Source organism: Clarias gariepinus, chromosome 5 (genome assembly GCF_024256425.1).
Source record: "Clarias gariepinus isolate MV-2021 ecotype Netherlands chromosome 5, CGAR_prim_01v2, whole genome shotgun sequence".
Classification (NCBI taxonomy): domain Eukaryota; kingdom Metazoa; phylum Chordata; class Actinopteri; order Siluriformes; family Clariidae; genus Clarias; species Clarias gariepinus.
Genome location: NC_071104.1, coordinates 18,936,099 through 18,956,205, shown reverse-complemented (window position 1 = coordinate 18,956,205; position 20,107 = coordinate 18,936,099). Strand labels below are relative to the sequence as shown.

Sequence of the window (20,107 nt, the reverse complement as noted above, 5' to 3'; positions counted from 1 at the left end):
GTCAGTTGTCCTCAAATATCCCCCCATATGGGTTATGAAGCAAGAGCTAACATCCTAACTGTGTTTGTGTAAAAAAAAAAAAAAAAAGACAGAACGAAGCTAATTTAATAAACATTTGTCAAAAAAATGTCATTAAGTAAATGCATTTAAGTCCTTCGGAGTTACACAGTACTGCTTAGAGTTTTTCAGATAAAGAAGTGACAGTGGTGCTGAGGGCTACACTAACATGTCACAGGTGGGGAAAAAGGATTATGCACAATGGTTGGTGCAAATCAGAACATAAACAGAGCCGGTACACTTCTATACTTCATGGACCTAATGAGATTAGTACTGAAAATACAAATACACTACTACATGTACGTATACAGTATATTAACTTTCGTTCATTCTATTTATTCATTATATCTGCAAATTATATATACATATATATATATATATATACCTTATCTTCACCATAACCACACAATTCCATACACAGACAGTAGTATGCTAGCTGAATTAGTGTAGCCTAGCTCATTATTACTAGCTGATGATGAATGCCATCTTTGTGTTCTAGAGGCAGCACTCGCTGAACTTGAATTATTCATAATTTATAAAGTGCAATACATCTCAGTCACTGGGCGTGGTGCAGAAATGATTCAGCAGGCTGATAATGATCAATAGAATATATAAAGTTGATCAGGGCCTATACTAGCTAGTCGTAATTAAACTGATGAGGTAATTATACGCAGCATGCATGCTACTTAATAACTGCTGAAAGTAATATTAAGATTATAAGGTACAGATTATTGTATTGTCCTTAACATATCAATATATAACACAGCAGACTGATGCTAAAGTAACATATAAAGGTGTTATTTTTTTAGGCTTTAGACTTCAGAAACCTATACTAAATAGGTTATAGGTGCATCTGTTAAGTTCTCATCCTTAACAGATGCAAGCATTTCCCTTAGGACTCAGACAGATTGAATAGTAGACTAAGCGGCTATTACTTTAGAGGTGGGTTGACAGGATGCATAGCTTGGTTAAGAAAAACTGGATATGTAAACCCTTTACCTTTAGCCTATTCCTAAAACGCATTGTATGGAACTAGTGAGAGGGTTTTCCTACATTCCCAATTTTTGGGCATTTCGTCAGGAAAGAAGGCCAAAAAATTTTTAAATCTAAATCGTCTCTGACTGAAAACTATAAAGGTGGAAAAGCTGAAATTCCTTTTAGTGTTGATGTGGTTTAGCTTTAAACTTTTAATACTGAAGCATGCATTGAAACCAAAAACACTTAAATCCAACTCTGTGCACTAAACTAATAAATATTTAGTTTTAAAAGACACTAAATCAATTTATATAATAAAATTCTAAATCCTCCGTAGATAAATATTTTAAGTTCGGAAACAGTTCAGCATAGGGTTGGCATGGGTGGTAGCTGTTTTGTAGGTGAATTATTCATAATTATTCATAATTTATAAAGTGTAACACATCCCAGTCACTGGGCGTGGTGCAGAAATGATTCAGCAGGCTGATAATGATCAACAGAATATATGAAGAGCCTATACTAGCTAGTCGTAATTAAACTGATGAAGTAATTATATGCAGTGTGCATGCTACTTAACAACTGCTGAAGGGAATATTAAGATCATAAGGTACATATTATTGTATTACAGTCTATATTAGACTATAATCCTGATCATACCATACCATTTCATAGGTGATGCATAGCCAACCTGTAATTGATATTAAAAAAATTGATGTCACAGAGTCAAGCAACCAATAACAGTCAGGAATTTTAATTTAAGACAGTTAAGTGTGCTCTAAAAAAAAAAAATTCAGAAATGCTGGAAAGCACATTAATTATACTACCAGTGTAATATATTAGAAAAAGTAACCCTAATTTACGTGAACCGGCTTAAGGCATGCGTTGATCTTTTAATCATGACAGCAATTACTTCTTTTAGGCTTCTGTTTATTAATCTCCACATCTGTCTCACTGCCTGCATAATTGTGTGCATATACCTTATAAACCGTTCACCAGTCAATTCTCAAATTAACCGAGCAGCTCATGTATGAACAGTACACCCTTCCTCTCATTACTCTTCATCCCTATGCATTACCCATATTGCTGATTAGTTCTGTCTTGGAAATAGATTATAGACAAACAAACAGTACCTTTATAAAAAAAAATTAAAAAGGAAAAAAGGTGTTATTTAAGAATATTCATTATAGAATATATAATGTCTGAGTAGAAGATTTGCATTCACAGAAACCACCCTATAAAGGAGACTAAGATGAACAGATCGCCATTTCAACTTTTAAAAGACTGCACTTCTCCTCATATCTTATTCACTATTACTTCCAGACAGTCTCATATAAAATAATTTATTTATTTATTGACCGTACCACACTCTTCCAAATGCGTGGTGAGAATGTAGCTGCTCTCGCTCCCCTCCATGGCGTAGTCGAGCGGTATGTTTCCGTTTACATCCTGCAGAAGAGCATTGACCCCAGACTTTCAGAGACAGCGGTGTAGACAGCACGGTCAAGGGTGATGAGCATCGGGGGAAAAGAGGGAAACAAAAACACAAAGGGAGAAGACATAAACAAATAGAGCATCTTTCACCCTGATTCTTTAGTCAGCAACTGATGATAAACAAGCTCTCATTATCGCAGTATGCCAGTGCCGAGGTACCAGAATGCAGGATGTGCAACATTACTATACAATAGTAAGTTAAGTAACTCATTAAGAGTGAAGCCCTGAGGAGAAGAAGTGGGGGACTTAAGGGGGTTGTGGTGTCTACAGTGATGTACTGCGTATGTGGCTGGTGGGGGGCTGACTTATGATTTATAGGTCCAGAGAATCAAAACTGGGAGCACAATGCTTAAAGTGTTCCGCACATCTGGGTTACGCTGATACTAAGAGAAATCAGGAATAAAATATACCTCTTTACGGAAACGTACAGAAAACCGCAGTAAAAATTAACATCTCTTTCTCTGTCAGGCAGTGGAATTAACACGTCGGCTGTCAAGTTGGTCATTGTTAGCCTCGGGCTGTAAAATAGACAGTGATTTCCCCACACAATAAAATGGAGCATGGGCTAATTTCAAGCCCTGCGCTAACACACAGATAAGAGAAACAATGTGCTTTACACATCACAGTCAATATATCGTACTGACTGAATTTTAAAAAGTGTGTGCAAGCATTTTACACATCCACATCCGAGGGAGTAGAAGTGGGGGGAGAAAACTGGTGTTCTAAGGAAAGAGCAGGGGAACAGAAACGAGATAAGAAAACCTGAAATTTCAGCAGTCTATCTGAGATTCAGAACACTATAGAGAACTGTCTGTCACAAACTAACAGCAACAATCGCAAATTGAGGGTTTTTCATTTCATTTCCCGTGCACAGCAGATTCAAGCTGGTCAGGTCGTGTCAATCATGCACACGGGTTAGCGGCGGCTTAATAACTGGATGGGTTAATTAATATTAAAAATCAGATACTCTTTTGTCTCTATTCATGAGCAATGAGCATGCATTGTTCCCCACTTTCTCCACACACACACACACACACACGCACACAGTTGTATGGCTCCAGAGTGAGGACCGATTTGACAGTGTGTCAGGCTGAACGCAGGTTTGAACACTGTTATCTAACCAGACATCACTGGCTTACTGAGATACATACATGAGCGCTGTTGTCTACAAACACATACTCATAAATCTTCTAGACGTATTGGTATATAGACTGGGTAAAGATGCATGGATCACCAGCAGTCATCAGGAGGGAAGTCAAATGCCTGTGGGTGTGTCTGTATACAGTATGCTTATTAAGCAGAAGTGTCTATTGATCTGTCTGGTTGGAGGACAAACACAAATAGCATGGCTTTACTGAGTAGAAGTCAATGTTTCATGTAACCTTTGTGGTCCCATGTGTCCCCATGTCCTGCTGAGATCAAGATTTTTTCTTTATTTTCTTAAAATAATGGGGTCACTCTCCACTCCCTGTAAGTAATGATGGAGAACAGGCTAAAGCTTTTTTTTTCTCCTTAAGAAGAGACTGTCAGTATTGATCGGCCTTCTGCCTGGCACTCTCAAACCCACTTCACTTTGAATCCTAAGCAGCGACTATAAATATGAAGATCACAGAATCAATGAATGCCCACCCAGTGGCTCACCCCTCTAAGAATAACCGATACACACTGCAGAACATTTCACTGCCACAATTTAGCCAAATGATTTAGCTGCTAAATATGATAGGTGTTCAAGTCAAACTGGGACAAGTTATACACACAGATCATTCACAAACACCACTTGTACATTACATGAACTCTGTTGGCTGGGAGTTATTGCTACATCCCGTGTACAGTTGTGAACTTCCTCCAAGTGATTTCCACATGTCAGGGCCATTAAAGGTGTTCCTGGGAGGCCAGCGTTTTGGATGTGATGCAGGCAGTTTGAGCATGTATATAAGTATATTAGTGTAGCAGAGGATTATATAAAGAAATAGAACTTGTTCAAGGTCTGATTTATGTTTTTAACAAAGTACAAGTACACACAAAAAAAATAAATCTAACTTGTTACTTTCTGCCCTTAAGTACATTATGTAAATAGCTTAACATTCCTTGTCAAATAAGCTGCATTTACTATTACATACTGTATTAGAATGAAAGTAATATTCTATCTTAAAAAACTAAAAGTTGTCAGTTAGAGGCAAGTCCCTATTATTGTCTGTGGTGCCTGGCATTTAATCCTTTATTTTGCCCCGATGCACTGGCATAATGGATTAAACGAGAAAGCATGCCATTAAATGTCATTGTGTTTGTCTATGCCTAAATAATTCATTAAAGTGCTAGAGAAATCCAGAGACCATCAGCAATTATGGTAATCACCAAGCTAAGTCTGTAATACTCAAAATATTAGCTGGAAGTTTGTGACTGTAATTGCACTCGTCCATTACATTGGCAGTCTTTCCTTTTAAATTGTACAGACATTTACTTCACATCCACAGTCAATTACTGTATACGCCACACTCACTCACGAAGTGTAGTACTCCTGTCTTACTGTCTCCACAATAAAGCACCTTTTCTAGAGGTCTAGTCTTACTACTGACTTACTACTCCTACATGACACCTGAACGTTTTAGATGACTTAAAGCCTTCATTTGCACCTCCATTGATCCACCTTGTACATCATGTGTTCGACAGCTGGTAATTAAGCCTGGTCAAATGAGCATTAGGCTACCTATACTCAGTGTCTGGATAAAAAGAATGGATTGACAAGCAGACCTCTCACCCTGGCAGCTAAAACCTATACTTGTATTATGATGGATAACCTCATAGAGCCAAGATGACAGAAATATGTTTACGCCATCTCTCAGTCCATCATAAGATTGGTTTCTGAGACCAGTCTAATAATTTATTATTGGCTTACAGAATAAAAATAAGGGGTTGTGAGTGTGTGTTCTCTGAGACATGAAGGAGCTATGATTTCCCCAAAGACTTTATATGATGACAGTAATCTGGATAAAATAAGAACCCTACTTTTCTTATGTAATGCGTCCATAGAGAATATTTCAGCTATATACTTACAAAACTCTTTAATAGAAACAATATACTAATAATGCTGTCGTCTGCTGTTGTAGTCCATCTCTGCTCACCACAAATACACAAAGTTGTTATCTGTGTGTCAGTGGCCTTTCTGTCAGGACAACCATTCTGACCATCTTTTAACGGCCTCTCTATTCAAAAGGAAGAAAAACCTTTGATTATTGGACGTTATTTCTTTAATGCACCATTCTGAACCCGGCAGTCATGCCTCAGGCAAAATCACCCTGTTCTCCATTCTGACGCTTTCTATAAATTTACCCAAAAGCTGCTAGTCTGTATCTGCCTGATTGCATGAGTTGGTTGATTAGATAATTACCTGAATGAATTGGTACTCCTGATAAAACTCTCAATAAGAGAATGTGAGAATTACACACAATAAATGTACAAAAATAATTTATGTTAACAAACAAAGTATTAAAATTAGAATAAATTTGTAAGGAAAAAGTGCAGTGGTAGTTTAATAGATAAGGTTTTTTACTGACTTAAATGGTTGCATGGTCCAATTCCAGCTACTGTATTTCAGAAATTCACTGTTGCGTTCCTCTGGAAGACCTTTAAGATGAATGCATTAAAACATATTCTGCCTTAATAATCAGTAAAAAAAATCTCCAAAATGAATCCATGAAAAAAAGGCCTAGAGCTGTATAAACACTAGTTAATGACAAATGCTTGGTCTAATTTGGAGTCTATAAAGACGGTGAGGTATATTTGGACTCAGGTTAAGAAAACCTATAAGTAAGGGTATAACCACATCACCAGGCTAATATAAAACAGCAGTAGACACCCAACTCTGATTATTTAGGAATAATTAGTTAGAAATACGGCATTAAATCTGCCCTCCCTGATTATGGCCTCCAGTGACACGATACACAAAAACATGGCCGGCTTAATTGCTTCTGTCCAATTAAACCTTTCATGAGTAAAACCAGTACAAAATATTAAATACATGGAGGGCTTGCTAATAAGCCTGGAAATCATCTATAACAGGGATTTGATTTTCTATATCGTGCTTACAGTATATGCACGTTCATGGAGCCACTAGAGAAAAAGCCAGCACTCCAGCGACACTGCTTTTGGCTTATACACTATAATGAGTCAATAATAACTCTGTCTCCAGTTTAATCGTCACCCTATAATCAGGATGTAACAAGTCCAAAACCACTGCCATCCATGGCTGGGATCTCCTGATCACCTACTGTACATTTCTTCTCTGAGGAAGTCAGTTCTCTTTTCCAACCTCCATCAGCTGGCTTATTACATTAGCAGCTTTTAAATCAATTTTAAATTGGTTTGCAGGCTTCCCATGTCTCAGAGGATGCAAATATTGGTCGAGTCTACAATCCCTAATAGATTGTGCTGGACATGTAATAATAATAATAATAATAATAATAATAATATATATATATATATATATATATATATATATATATAAAGTAAATCTGAAAATGCCCTCATTTTTATAGTACGCTCACTTGGAAGAGGGAGCACTGGACTAAAATGGAATTGGAGAAAAAGAGTGTGTATGCCTGGAGAGGGAGTGGGAGGCTTCATCCTCAAGCCAACATTGCAGTGAGGAGATAAGAGCATTAGCATGGAAGAAAATAGCCGACGGCAGCCATAAAAACAGAGAATAAGTCAAATGAGAGAGAGGGAAGGAGAATCAGATGGATGCAGCTCTATATATGGTCCGGTTATGGAGTGACTGAAAAGAGATTTAAAAAAAAAAATGAAAGAGTCGTGGAAGAGGAATAAATGGGGCAGGCAAATATGAAAATATAAACAGTACTGGTTGAAAGAGTGAAATTAATTAAAGGATGCGCCTTATGACGAAATGTGTATTAGACAGAATTTTAGAGGAGGTTGCAAGGTCATTTGGTAGATTTTTATTTTTTTCAAAATCAATGTCCCAACAAGGATAGTGATTTTATTCTAGTTTTGACCTTGTGGTGACATTGGCTAGTCTCCTTGGGATTATTTGTTCGCTAAACATACTGTAGCAGTTTTGATTTAAACACAGGTGAAAAACTGATAGTTTTATTGTGGAATGTATCAACGCATACAGTAACTGTCATTAGGACAGTATAACTGTGTGTGTGTGTGTGTGTGTGTGTGTGTGTGTGTGTGTGTGTGTTGGGGAAAGCCATGGTGAAAGCCCTGAACTATAGTATAGAGAAGCTCCAAAATGTGTATCCATAGCAACGGTGTGGTCTGTTCTGTGGATGCTAAGTCACCTGTGTGTGTGTGTGTGTGTGTGTGTGTGTGTGTGTGTGTGTGTGTGTGTGTGTGTGTGTGTGTGTTTGTGTGTGTGCGTAAGCAGCAGAGGGATGCTGATTTTAATGAAGCCTCAGAGTGGAGAATCCTCCAGCTCTCTATCTTAATAACCATGCCTTAGACAAACAAAAGCATGTGCATGCGTAAGCTGCTGAAATAGCTGCTAATGAGATGGAAACATCAGTCACACCACACCCTGTCAATCTCAGTGATGTTTGCGAGTGAGAGTAGGTATTTAATCCGAGGGCAGCCTCGTTTTACCTTCTTACACACTCTGAATTGTTTGGAATAAAAACAGGTAAAAGTCACATAGGTACAATGTTCCTGAAAAAAAGAAAGGATCGACAGAGAGAGAGAGAGAGAGAGAGAGAGAGAGAGAGACTTTAAACTTCAACATCCTACCCATAATCGGGTGAAATAACCGACAGCATGAAAACAGTCACGTTTCGCTTTACACTGCTCAAACCACATGATTCCACTTTTAAGTGTGTGGAATAAAAGATCACGCTAGGTTTTCAGGAGAACATAATAAAAATTTAATTGTCCTGCCTGGACAAGATGAAAAAGTAAAAAAAAAAAAAAGGAAGTAATGTTTTATTATTGGCCTACCACTGTGCAGAAAGGTGACTTCATATTAAACGTACCACAATACTGAATTTGCTCTACAGCGACTGCTAATCCATAATGTTCCATTCTGTATATGTACAAAATGATCTTCCTCACGTGGAGTTAAATATTTCAGTATTTTCAGTTTAATTTCTAGTTATCACTCTATTTACTTTAAGCAGAAGCAAGATGCACATTACTGCTAACGCAGACTGCATCAACTAATGTTACTGCAATGGTATAAGGATATATGAGGATTAGCATTAACATCACCTGTTTTGGCATTAACTCAATATCATATGATGTCCTATCTACGCCAGTACCTTTAAACAAGAAGGGTGAGCTTAAAAATGTCCTCCTCAGCTCTTCTGAGGTTTACATTGCTCCTGGAATGTACATTTCTAATATGGAAATCCAGGTTGTTTCTGCATCTTTAGATACATTGACTCCCGTATGTTTACTGATGATATGTTCATTCATTCACTCATTTATTCATTCATCTCCTATACTGCTTATCCTGTATACTGGAGCCTATTCCAGGGGATTTAAGGCATGAGGTAGGGTAAACTTTGGCCAAGGTGTCAATCCCACACACACGAATACACACACACACATTATGGGCAATTTGGGAACACAAATCTCCCTGGATTTGGATTGCGGGACGAAACCGGAGCACTCGAAGGAAACCCACCAAGCATAGGGAGAACATGCACTCCACGCACACAGACCCGAGGTGCGTCTCGAACTCTGGCCCATGGTGGTGCGAGGCCATGGTGCTAACCAACACGCCACGGTGGAGATAAGGAGAAAGAAACGTTCCAGAAACTAAAGAGATCTGGACGTCAGTATCCTCAGAGCGGTACGCTTACCTGTATTTTTCATTAATTATGCAGTATTCTATAATCCATGCATTCCTACCTGCCAGAAATTCTCATAACCCTCTTCCTGTTGACTTTAGTAAGGAGATCAAATTTACATTACAAACAATGTTTTGTTTTTCACTCTGCTTATGATTCCCTCATTAAAGATGCATGAAGATGTAGTTACATATTAATTGAAGAACCAAAATCTGCTCCAATTTCCAGACATTTCAACTGATTGTTCATATTGTTAACGTTTGCCTTTCATTTTCTACTGTGGGATAAACAACAATCAAGATGTCCTCTGCCCACAGAGAAAAAAAAAAGAAAAGTAAAAATGTTGGTTTACATACTAACAGGAGTGCTCCTGAGAATCCCCAGGGGATTATAAGCCTGAGCAATTGCTGTGTCAATCTTCCCATGATTTAGATTCTGATCTGCATTCAAATTCAACACCTTCCTGATTAATTGCACTTTACTTCCTGGGTGAAAGTGTAAATGTGAGATGGGCTGGAAAGTGTCTCCTCTGTGCTGTAATTACAGTGTAATTTCCCCTGCCTCATGAGCGCTCCTCCAATCTTCTCATACCCTCATACTCTACTATGCAAATGAGGCCTACTTTCAGAAATATTCATTGATACGTTTTCTTATTTACACACACACACACACACATGGATCATGCAACCACGGGAAGCACAGCTGCAGAGAAATTATACATAAACACTTTTTCCCTACTTATACACACACACTCTATTGTTGCTGTTTACATAAGAAAATACCGTATTTGCTATATTTGAGAAAAATCTCGTGCAGCTCCCGCATGATCAAAGCGTTGACGTCAAGAACGTGATGAGTGCATAGGACTCTGTTAGAACATCCATACATAATGCAGTCCCTCATTACTGACATTACTGTGTCATTGATATGAGCACTGTTGCAAAGAAAGATAAAAAAAAAGAGAAATGTGTGATAAACACAAATGAAAGCAAAAATCTAGCCAAAATATTAAAAAGAATATTTGTGTACATAATAAATTTAATCAACTTGCTCATCTGAGATGTGTGTTTTTATGTGTAAGTGCAAGTGAATAGAGCATGTGCATCAACTACCAGTTCATGGTAATTGCATGTAGTGTGTTATAGAAGAGCAACCCAGTGATTAACTGTGATATTATGCATAATTATTCTCTAACTAGAAATATTTCATTCTGCACCATCTGCATCACTACGACACCAAACGCTGTGTATTTGCATGTTTGGGTCCTGCCTTGCCACCTGCTATTGCTATCATCCCAGCTAAACAAACCTAGAGGAGCATGAAGGTTACATCAAACATCAAACATCGCTACACACACACACACACACACAGCCTATCAGAGCCCAGAGCAAACAGACTGCATCTGGATGCAGTGTCACATTCAAGCTAATCAACAATCTCACACACCCACCCCATGTGGTGGACAAATTCTCCATAAGTACCTGATAAATTAACTTAAATGGATTTTTTTCCCTTCGCTTTCAATTGATTATTTTTAAAGTTGGACTCGCCAGATATTATACCTGAACACTATAAACCAGGGATATTTAATTAAAAGTTCAACAACGAAGGTCCAATTTCATAAGATTCCTTTCTTACATTTCAAGCCCATTAGATAATTAGTTCATGGCTTTTAATAAGTTACATTTTATTTGAACTTGTATAGCACTTTAACAACAATAAATGCCCCAAAGTGCTTCACATAAATAATAAAATAATATAAAAAGACAACTAATAATCACATCACACAATAATAAATAATAATCTCTAATATTAGGATGTGGTGCATTATGGATGCTGACAAGATGAGCTACAAAGAGTTTAATTTTGACTTGGACAGAATGAATGCATCAATCTCTGTCCATTTATCTTCAAACGCTGTTTTTTTCCTTATACAAGCAACGTCCTCAGTAATCAGACCAGAGAGGATTAATTAAATAAAAACATTTTTTTCTTTTTGTGATCTAATGGCCAATTCTTCAGCAAGTCTCTAGTCCAGAGAGCTGCCTTTAGATAAATAAATAAAATAATAGCATGTAATTGGATAAATCACAACAAAGTATCTGGTGAATGTCTGCAGAAGCTATAACGGATTGTGTTCAGGAGCAGCCACAGGACTAGAGTTGCTAAGCTCTAAAACTTAAAACATAATAAATCTCTCTGCTAAAGCATTTTTTTTTTATTCAGATGCCTAAAATACTTTGCTGAGTTCACATCCAGTCTGTCAGTTAACGACCTTTTGTCAAGCATGCATTTTTTAAAAAGAAGCATTACTGTTCACGGAACAGTGATTTTGGGGGAAGTGTTGACAATCAGCATTCGTTTTAAAGCTATGCCTCCAAACCGCATGTACCTGCCTCACCTGGGACGAAACATCAGAATGCTTGTGTAAGAACAGGAACTTTCTGCTTTCTCCTGATGTTGGTGATCCACATGACTTACCGCACTTTTAAATGTGTTCGAGTTTGTGTTAGAAAATCTGTCTGAACTCAACCTCAGAAGATTAGACTTGTTCATTCCATCATGTCTGACACGTCTCTAACAAACCATTCAGCAACAGTTCTGTGTACACAGCCAGCGCTTGCAACACAGTACATAAACTCATGCTGTACGTCTACACAAGGTCGGCTGTTTTCTCAATAGTCTCCACACACTGATCCACAGTAACACTATCGCAGTTCACTCCTGTCTGATCAGTGATTAAGAGATCTCATGCCAGTTAAAGGCCAAGGCTGAAAAGGTTAGACTATCATCACCCCTTACATTATTTACACAGACATGAACACACACACATGTATCAAGCTTGCGGAGTGTGTGCTGGGCAACCTCAGTAAATTCCTAATGTTGAGGTAAGGGTGGTTTGAGTCATAAGCAGTCATGTTTCTCATCCTTTCTGCCTTATTTTCACTTTCATCCATCACAACATAATCCCCTTTAATCTTCTGTCTGGAGGAGGGTGTGACCGAGAATCTGGCCAGAGGAGTAAATGAAAGAGCAGGGGAGGAAATAATAAAACAGCAGCACTAAAACAGGCACCGTGCACATGGTATATGCATGCGGTGTACGACTCAAAGTGTCCGGAGGCTAACTGCTTTTTAGGACTGTATTCATTTGCATAAGTATTACATTATTTTAATTATAGCACAGCACTCTCAGATTATTTTTTATGTAATGGCTTAGAAGGTGTTGATTAACCTTCTAATTTAAACTGCTCTGAAGTTAATATTTACTTTAGTTAATAGTTACATTAATATGTAATTCAAGTGTATATTAATGCACTCATTCTAATTTGTAACTGATATTGATTGCTACTATTTTTTCGATTAATTCAAAATAAATGCAATTTTCAAAATGTTCTACACACAACTGTGACTGCCTTTTCCAACTCTGTTCCAACTCAGTGATTCTGTTCTTTTTTTTTTTCTTCTTCTGATTTTCTGATGTTCTGTTAAATATTTTCGTCTCTGTTAAATCTTTCACTTGGATGTTTAAAGTTGCATTAAGTAAATACAGCTGGATAAAACAAAAACTATGTATGTTTCATTTAGAAATGCAAATGTATACAGTATATACAGTATATAGTATATATACAAAATATACAAAAAAACACCAATAAAATACAAATAAATAAAAAACCCAAGATACATGAGTAGCACATGTGTATGTATGTATGTATGCATTACACAAATACTGTATGTATTAAGACCAGGTGACATCATTCTTTGTGATATAACATGACAACATTATTAACGTTAAAACCTGGCCATATTTGATCTAATGGAAGTTGTAACAGAACAGCAGTTACAAATACATATATAAGTAATTAATTAAAAAAAGGTTAATCATTTGCTGTTACATACGAGAAATAAAACACATTTGCACATGCTCTTATTAGAAAGTCATTACAGTGTAATAGCAGCACACACACACACACACACACACACACCTCGGAACTGACTGCCATCATTTGTTTTGTTTTGTTCACTACTTCCCTCTCTAGTTTTTCCATTATACTGATTACAGGAAAATTACATATTAAGTCATTAATAAACAATTTTAGAATGTCAGTCTGCCTAACAATGTGTGTGTATGTGTGTGTTATTCCTCACCAGAAGCAGCAGCAGCAGCATATCAGTGTGGTCGCAGGCACAGGCCACATGCAGCGCAGTCCACAGGTCTTCATCCTGCAGATTGACATTCAGGCCTCGTTCTATCAGAATCTCTGCTGCAAACACATTGTCATGGCGAGCACACTGCAAAAAACAGAGCAGCATTATGGGTAACTGTAGCACACTAGGGGCAGGAAGCCCTTTAGATTTTAGCATTGCTGCAAAAAATAATAATAAGCATGCCAAATTATTAATGAATAAAGTTCACACTGATAATAGGCATTTTGGCAAATTCTGCTGAATATTTCTTGCCCCACTACATGCTGTGGGAAATGATTACTCCATAAAATAAAGTGACTCTGAAAATGAAAAAGCAATTAATTGGAGAAGACTGGTGCCTCTTGATGTCTCACTGATGTGCAATCATGCACACACTGCTCGCTGTTGACTTCTGCTACACCTGCTTATTTCAAAAATCTTAGTTAGGAATTGCTTTTAATTACTTCTAATACAAAACTTTTTCAATTATATTCTAACTGTTTGGGTGGTCTCTTATGCCCAGAATATGTGAGTATTGTTTAGAAAAATGAAGAAAGAAAGAAATAGAAAGAATAAAGCTTTATAATGCACTTCCAACACAAAAAAGAAACGTCCTCTAACTTTTAACTGTTTTTCCTTTCAGTAAACTTAATGTATAAATATTTGTATGAACACTAAAAGAATCAACACCATAAGACATAAACTAAAAATGTTTCACAATGTGTCCCTGAATGAAGGGAGGCTCAAAATCAAAAGTACCAGTCAGTATCTGGTGTGGCCACCAGCTGCTTGAAGTACTGCAGTGCATCTCCTCCTCATGGACTGCCTATTGCAGACAGTCTGAGCACTGATGGAGGGATTGTGTGTTCCTGGTGTGACTCGGGCAGTTGTTGTGGCCATCCTGTACCTGTCACGCAGGTGTGATATCTGGATGTACCGATCCTGTGCAGGTGTTGTTAAACGTGGTCTTTCACTGCGAGGATGATCAGCTGTCCTTCCTGTCTCCCTGTAGCGCTGTCTTAGGCGTCTCACGGTGCGGACATGGCGATTTATTGCCCTAGCCACATCAGCAGTCCTCATGCCTCCCTGCAGCATGCCTAATGCATGTTCACGCAGATGAGCAGGGACCCTGGGCATCTTTCTTTGGGTGTTTTTCAGAGTCGGTAGACAAGTCTCTTTAGTGTCCTGCGTTTTTAGAACTGTGACCTTAAATGCCTACTTTGTGTAAGCTGTTAAGGTCTTAACTACCATTCCACAGGTGCATGTTAATTAATTGATTATGGTTAATTGAACATGCATGGAAAACATTGTTTAAACCCTTTACAATGAAGATCTGTAAAGTTATTTGGATTTTTACAACATTATTGTTGAAATACACAGTCCTGAAATAGGGACGTTTCTTTTTTTGCTGAGTATATATATACACACTACCGTTCAAAAGTTTTAGAACACTTGCAAATTTCTTTGTTTTTGTTTAGTGATTTATTTTCTACATTCTACAACAATACTGGTAAAAGTATAATATAATATATATATATATATATATATATATATATATATATATATATATATATATATATATATAAAGGTAGAGGAAGCCTTACAGAAGAAGAGGAAGGCTTACAGAAGAAGTAAGAGAAAGACAGAGTGAGCAGTTGTAAGAATAGTTTTATTCTGGTAGTAGGAGGAGGATGGCTGATTGAGACAAACACAGTAGAACACCTCTCCAGAGGGAGCATGGTGTTGGAGTATGTTCATACCAGATGGAGCAGCGAACCTCCTGACGAGAGAACTGTGTTTAGGTCAGCTCCCTCCTTCAGTAGCTTCAGCACTGTAACAAAAAAAAAAACATCATATTTTAATGGCATACAAACCCAAAATAACAGCAGGTATTTGTTGCTTTTAGATATTACTGTCTGTCTCACTATTTTGTCTGTATAAATTAATTTTTGTCTCACTTGATTTATTTTTGCGCACACTAAACCAATGCAGTATGATCCTTTACACACTTTATGACCCAACTCTTGTGGACACCTGACCACCATATCCATACTCGTATGTGGTACTGTATTTGATGGTTACAATACCCTCGGGAACGCTTTCAAACATGTTTGAGCCCAGTAAAGGGAAACTGTAATGCTACAGCATACATCAAGACATCTTTGTGTTAAAAGTTTGAAATGGTCCATATGGGAGCGATTGTCGGGTGTCCCCAAACGTTTGGCCACATTGTGCATCTGGTCTGCATTAAAGGTCACCAGAGAGTGGGTGTTGATCAGAAGTAATCAGAGCAGAACACAGTGCTAAGAACTCCTCCCAACACACACACACACACACACACACACACACACACGATAAAATTACCCCCATGCCATTTTATTATCACTCTATGTATTCAGACTTCACTTCATTCCCATGTTCCTGGTAATCAGGATGAGATGCTGATAATATGTTTGACCAAAGGAGGGAAAACATGACATTGACCTGCGCTGATACGATGATGAATATAATGCTGTCACCTGCCTTTGTAGTGTAAATATCCTCATTAAGAATAACACTGATTTATGGAATTATTTATTTGAAGCTGGGCTAATAGTGTATGGCACATGAGCTATTGTGAATAAATTCACTTTTTTTCACCCTAATCTGACACAAATAGGTCTGAACACACAAAGCTAATGTTTTTAGATTGGATCTGAGTCACTGTCATATGTAGCCCCACTGGACGTCTGATTCTGTGAATACCTGATACGTGGTTATGTAACGTGAATGAGAAGAGTCAAATTGGAATTCATGCGACTGTTGGCGTGCCATCATCCAAAGCAAAACCTCAAGAATTTTTTTCCATAATTTGAAATTAATGAGTTGTTGCGCAAATTTGACGACAGAAGCATCCACGCATGTATCAGGCGACAGACGCATCCACATTAGAGTCAGATAAAAGTCATTTGTAATTATGAATGTGAAATGTCATAACAGGCAAATCCAATCTGACCAAAAAATCTGAATGAAACAGTGTGCCTTGCAACGTAAAAGGTGCCATAAAGAAACAAACAGCATTTTTTTTTTAATGACTAGTTCCTATTATCAATCTAATCAATGGCTTAAGTGCATTTATAAAGGTTGCAATGTGTAAAAGGTCTAAGATTTTGGGAAGCATTTTAGGATACACGGATCAGCCATAACATTAAAACGCAAAACATTAGTCCCAATACTGTCTAGGTCCCCCTTGTGTTGCTGGGGCAGCTCTGGTCCCTTGGGGCATGACTCCAGAAGACCTCTGGGGGTGTGCTGTGGTGTCTGGCACCGGGACGTTATTGATTTGAGGTGTCAAAGTAGAAAACCAATGTGTTGGTTTTCCAGAATTAAATTACAGTGACATCCGACACTGAGACCTCCACACATATATCACGATATCAACAGAAATGGTGAGATCACTGGCTCCTAACTGGCTCGACAGAATAGGGTTTGCCCAATCACGTGAGGATGGCTATGCTCTCGGGAGGAGGAGGGGTAGCATACATAGTCTCCCTTATCAATCACAGAAACACTATCTAAATATGTGCATCTGTGAGCTCATGCAAGCAGAAGTGGGTGGACAGCGCATTCCTCTGAGTTTGTTATGCCGTCCCCGAACGCACCATATGCAGTAGTTCTAAAAGGAATAAAAGGAGCATGTGATAACTTTCACGCTTCCTGATTGGTAGTTATCACTTGAAGGGGGGGGGGGGGGGGGGGGGGGAGGGGGGATTGGCCGTGACTAAATTAGGGGGGAAAAATCCAGAGGAAAGAACTAAAAAAATATTTTTTAAAGATCACAGAGTCAATGTCACTGTTTTCAATGCAGTGAATAAACTATTAACAATTACTGTGACAGCTAGAATACAAGTCTGCATAAGCCACAGTACATTTATCTTGAACTTAAGTCTAACTTCTTATTTTCAGTACTCACTGGAAAAGATGACTTTTGAGCACAGTCATACACACCCCATTAAACATGACAGTGTGGAAACGCTCTAATCCTCTAAATCCATATCCCTTGTTTCCTACAACCAGTTACACTGTGTTGTTTCTGTTCCAATATGGTGCTGTGATAAATGGGAAAAGCTTAAGGACTTATTAGCTGAGTGATCTACAGTAGTAAATGGATTCCCATGCTGTTACAAGCTGAGCTGACAAAATGGGAATATAAAAATATAAGAAGACACTGCAGTGAAAATGAAAATGAATGTATGCTGTAAAAAAAAAGGACACGTCATGCAAAAAAGGACATGTCGATGCAATCAGAGCTTATTTAGTACGTAGAGTATATTCAAGACCTTTTCTATACACAACTTAATACTGTTTGCCTTAAATAATTTATAAACTTTATACTGTAATGATTTGTAACCCCACCATCAGATATCACCCAGAAGAGAATGATTCCTCAAGCTCCCAAAAACATTCTTTCACAATTCGAGCCATTAAATATGCCACCAGGGAACCAAAAAGAAATGCATTAATGAGATGACCTGGTCATACAGTACATTCACGTCCTCAGCTGACTTTATTTTATTGCCAAATAACATTGCTGAGTCTAGACCTGACTTACAGGAACAACCCCCAGATAATAAGACTACCTCTCCAGAGGTTTGTATACAGTGGGCACTATGCATGATGGGTGCATTGGCTGGATTTATCAGTTTAGTGAGTTTTATCAGTGAGTTTTCATTGCATTGTGTATGTGAACATGCTCTCACTTTTTCCAATTAATCACAGATGTGATTTCTACTAATTATTTTTTTTTTTTTTTTTACGATGCAACTTCACCAAGCATTAAGTCATCGCCCATCATGATTTTTTCTGATTACATTTTTTCCACAACATTGACAGATCACTCTGGTTTCATCCCACAGTCCAAAAATGTGCAGGTTAGGCTAATTGGCGTTCCCAAATTGCCTGTAGTGTGTGAATGGGTGTGTGAGTGTGTGTATGTGTGTGTGCCCTGCGATGGATTGGCACCCTGTCCAGGGTGTACCCCGCCCGAAGCCTCCTGGGATAGGCTCCAGGCCCCCCGCGACCCTGAATACAGGATAAAACGGTACAGAAGATGAGTGAGAGTGAGAGTGATTGACAGGTCAGCACTGTATTTCACTGTAGATTTGGATAGATCCTTATTCCAGTAACTTCAGACGTCCTCAGTTGTGTTCTTTGCTTGATGCAGCCCAATAATTTAACCCTACATTTTTGGCCAGTGTATAAATGTAGGAACTCATGCTGTATTAAACTGAATATTCATTGATACCTCAAAATACCATGTGGCTTCTGCTTCCAATGTAATTACAATCCATAGTGAAATATGCATTCAAACCCAGGAACATCTGCACCATCTGCCAGTTTGGTTGGAAAAGCCTCATCAAGGCTGAAAAAAAACCTATTAGCTGGAGAGAGGTAATAGCTAATTATGCCATGATCTGCTTGGTTATGCAGATCAACTTCCACTCCCATGAGGGAGTTCTTACACCAAAGGTAATGATAAATTTACCAAACTGATCTGCATTAAATCACCTATTGTCCTCTCAACTTAACTGGACAGTAAGCACATACAGTACAGTATGCTTGGCCTTAACTCTCCTTGCCTCCCTGATACAGTATATGGGGATGCCTGAATATGATTTTAATGCATTTATAAATATCACATATTACTGTATGCTGTATTAAACAACACTACTAAAAATTGAAGTCATGCCACCATGATAACAACCCTTTTTTGTACCATTTTTAGATAACCACCTACTGTATAGAGCAACTGGAGTACAACCACTTAGAATTTGTAATAGCACCTGAATTTCTTACTGTGCCTTATACATAGAACGCAATTTAATCCATCTCAAGCACTGTTCATTTCTGAGTTTCAGACAGCGGACTAGCATGCCGGCTACACTATTAATCAGTCGGGCCAATCTGCAATCAATAGCAAAGCAGGTACTTTTCTTAGAGCTGGAGGAAGCTTTCTTCTGCAATGAGCAGCAGTCGAGAGCCCTTTGAGCCACCACTGGGTCACGGGCTAGACACATTCTCACTATTAAAAAAATGTTTCGGATCTTGCCAGAAGCCGGTAGGCACAATTTAAGAAATGTCCACAACACATTCTGTTTCAACGCACAGTATCCAGAGGTATTAATCCTTAATTTAGCTTACTATACTTGAACAGAATTAAATCCTTGGTAAGATCCCTTAAGAAAAGGAGAAGATTTAGACAGCACGAGATCCACCTGAGCATAGAGCTGGAAAATAAGGACATGGTCAAAGGAGGACCGATTATATGCTGCCGGTTTGTGTTTCTGGGGCAGGGGGGGTCTGAGAAAAATACATTATACATTACCCAGAGCTAGAGAGATAAACCATAGGGGATAAACTCCCAGATCATGTTTTAAAGCTCACTACAGACTATGACTAAATGGACGATCAAAGGCACACACAAAGCTCTGATATTCCTTTACTTCACATGGACTTAAATTTTATACTGAAGCATATTTATGCATCTGCTCTGACTTTAGCAATTCCAAGATGACAGAGGCTGATTACCTTAGGAACCAGCCTCTCCCTGGG

The 20,107-nt window shown here is 38.1% G+C and overlaps 1 protein-coding gene across 3 annotated transcripts in view; it reads right to left on the bottom strand.

Annotated features, from left to right (window-relative positions):
* The window catches only part of myo16 (myosin XVI), a 132,141-nt gene that overhangs the window by 72,599 nt on the left and 39,435 nt on the right, over positions 1-20,107 (bottom strand). For all 3 annotated transcript variants that reach the window (XM_053496130.1, XM_053496129.1, XM_053496131.1), the window contains exons 3-5: positions 15,277-15,347; positions 13,478-13,621; positions 2,394-2,502 (exon numbers count right to left, since the gene is read on the bottom strand). In XM_053496130.1, coding sequence (XP_053352105.1) covers positions 2,394-2,502; positions 13,478-13,621; positions 15,277-15,347 — 324 coding nt within the window. The remainder of the gene's footprint in view (positions 1-2,393; positions 2,503-13,477; positions 13,622-15,276; positions 15,348-20,107) is intronic.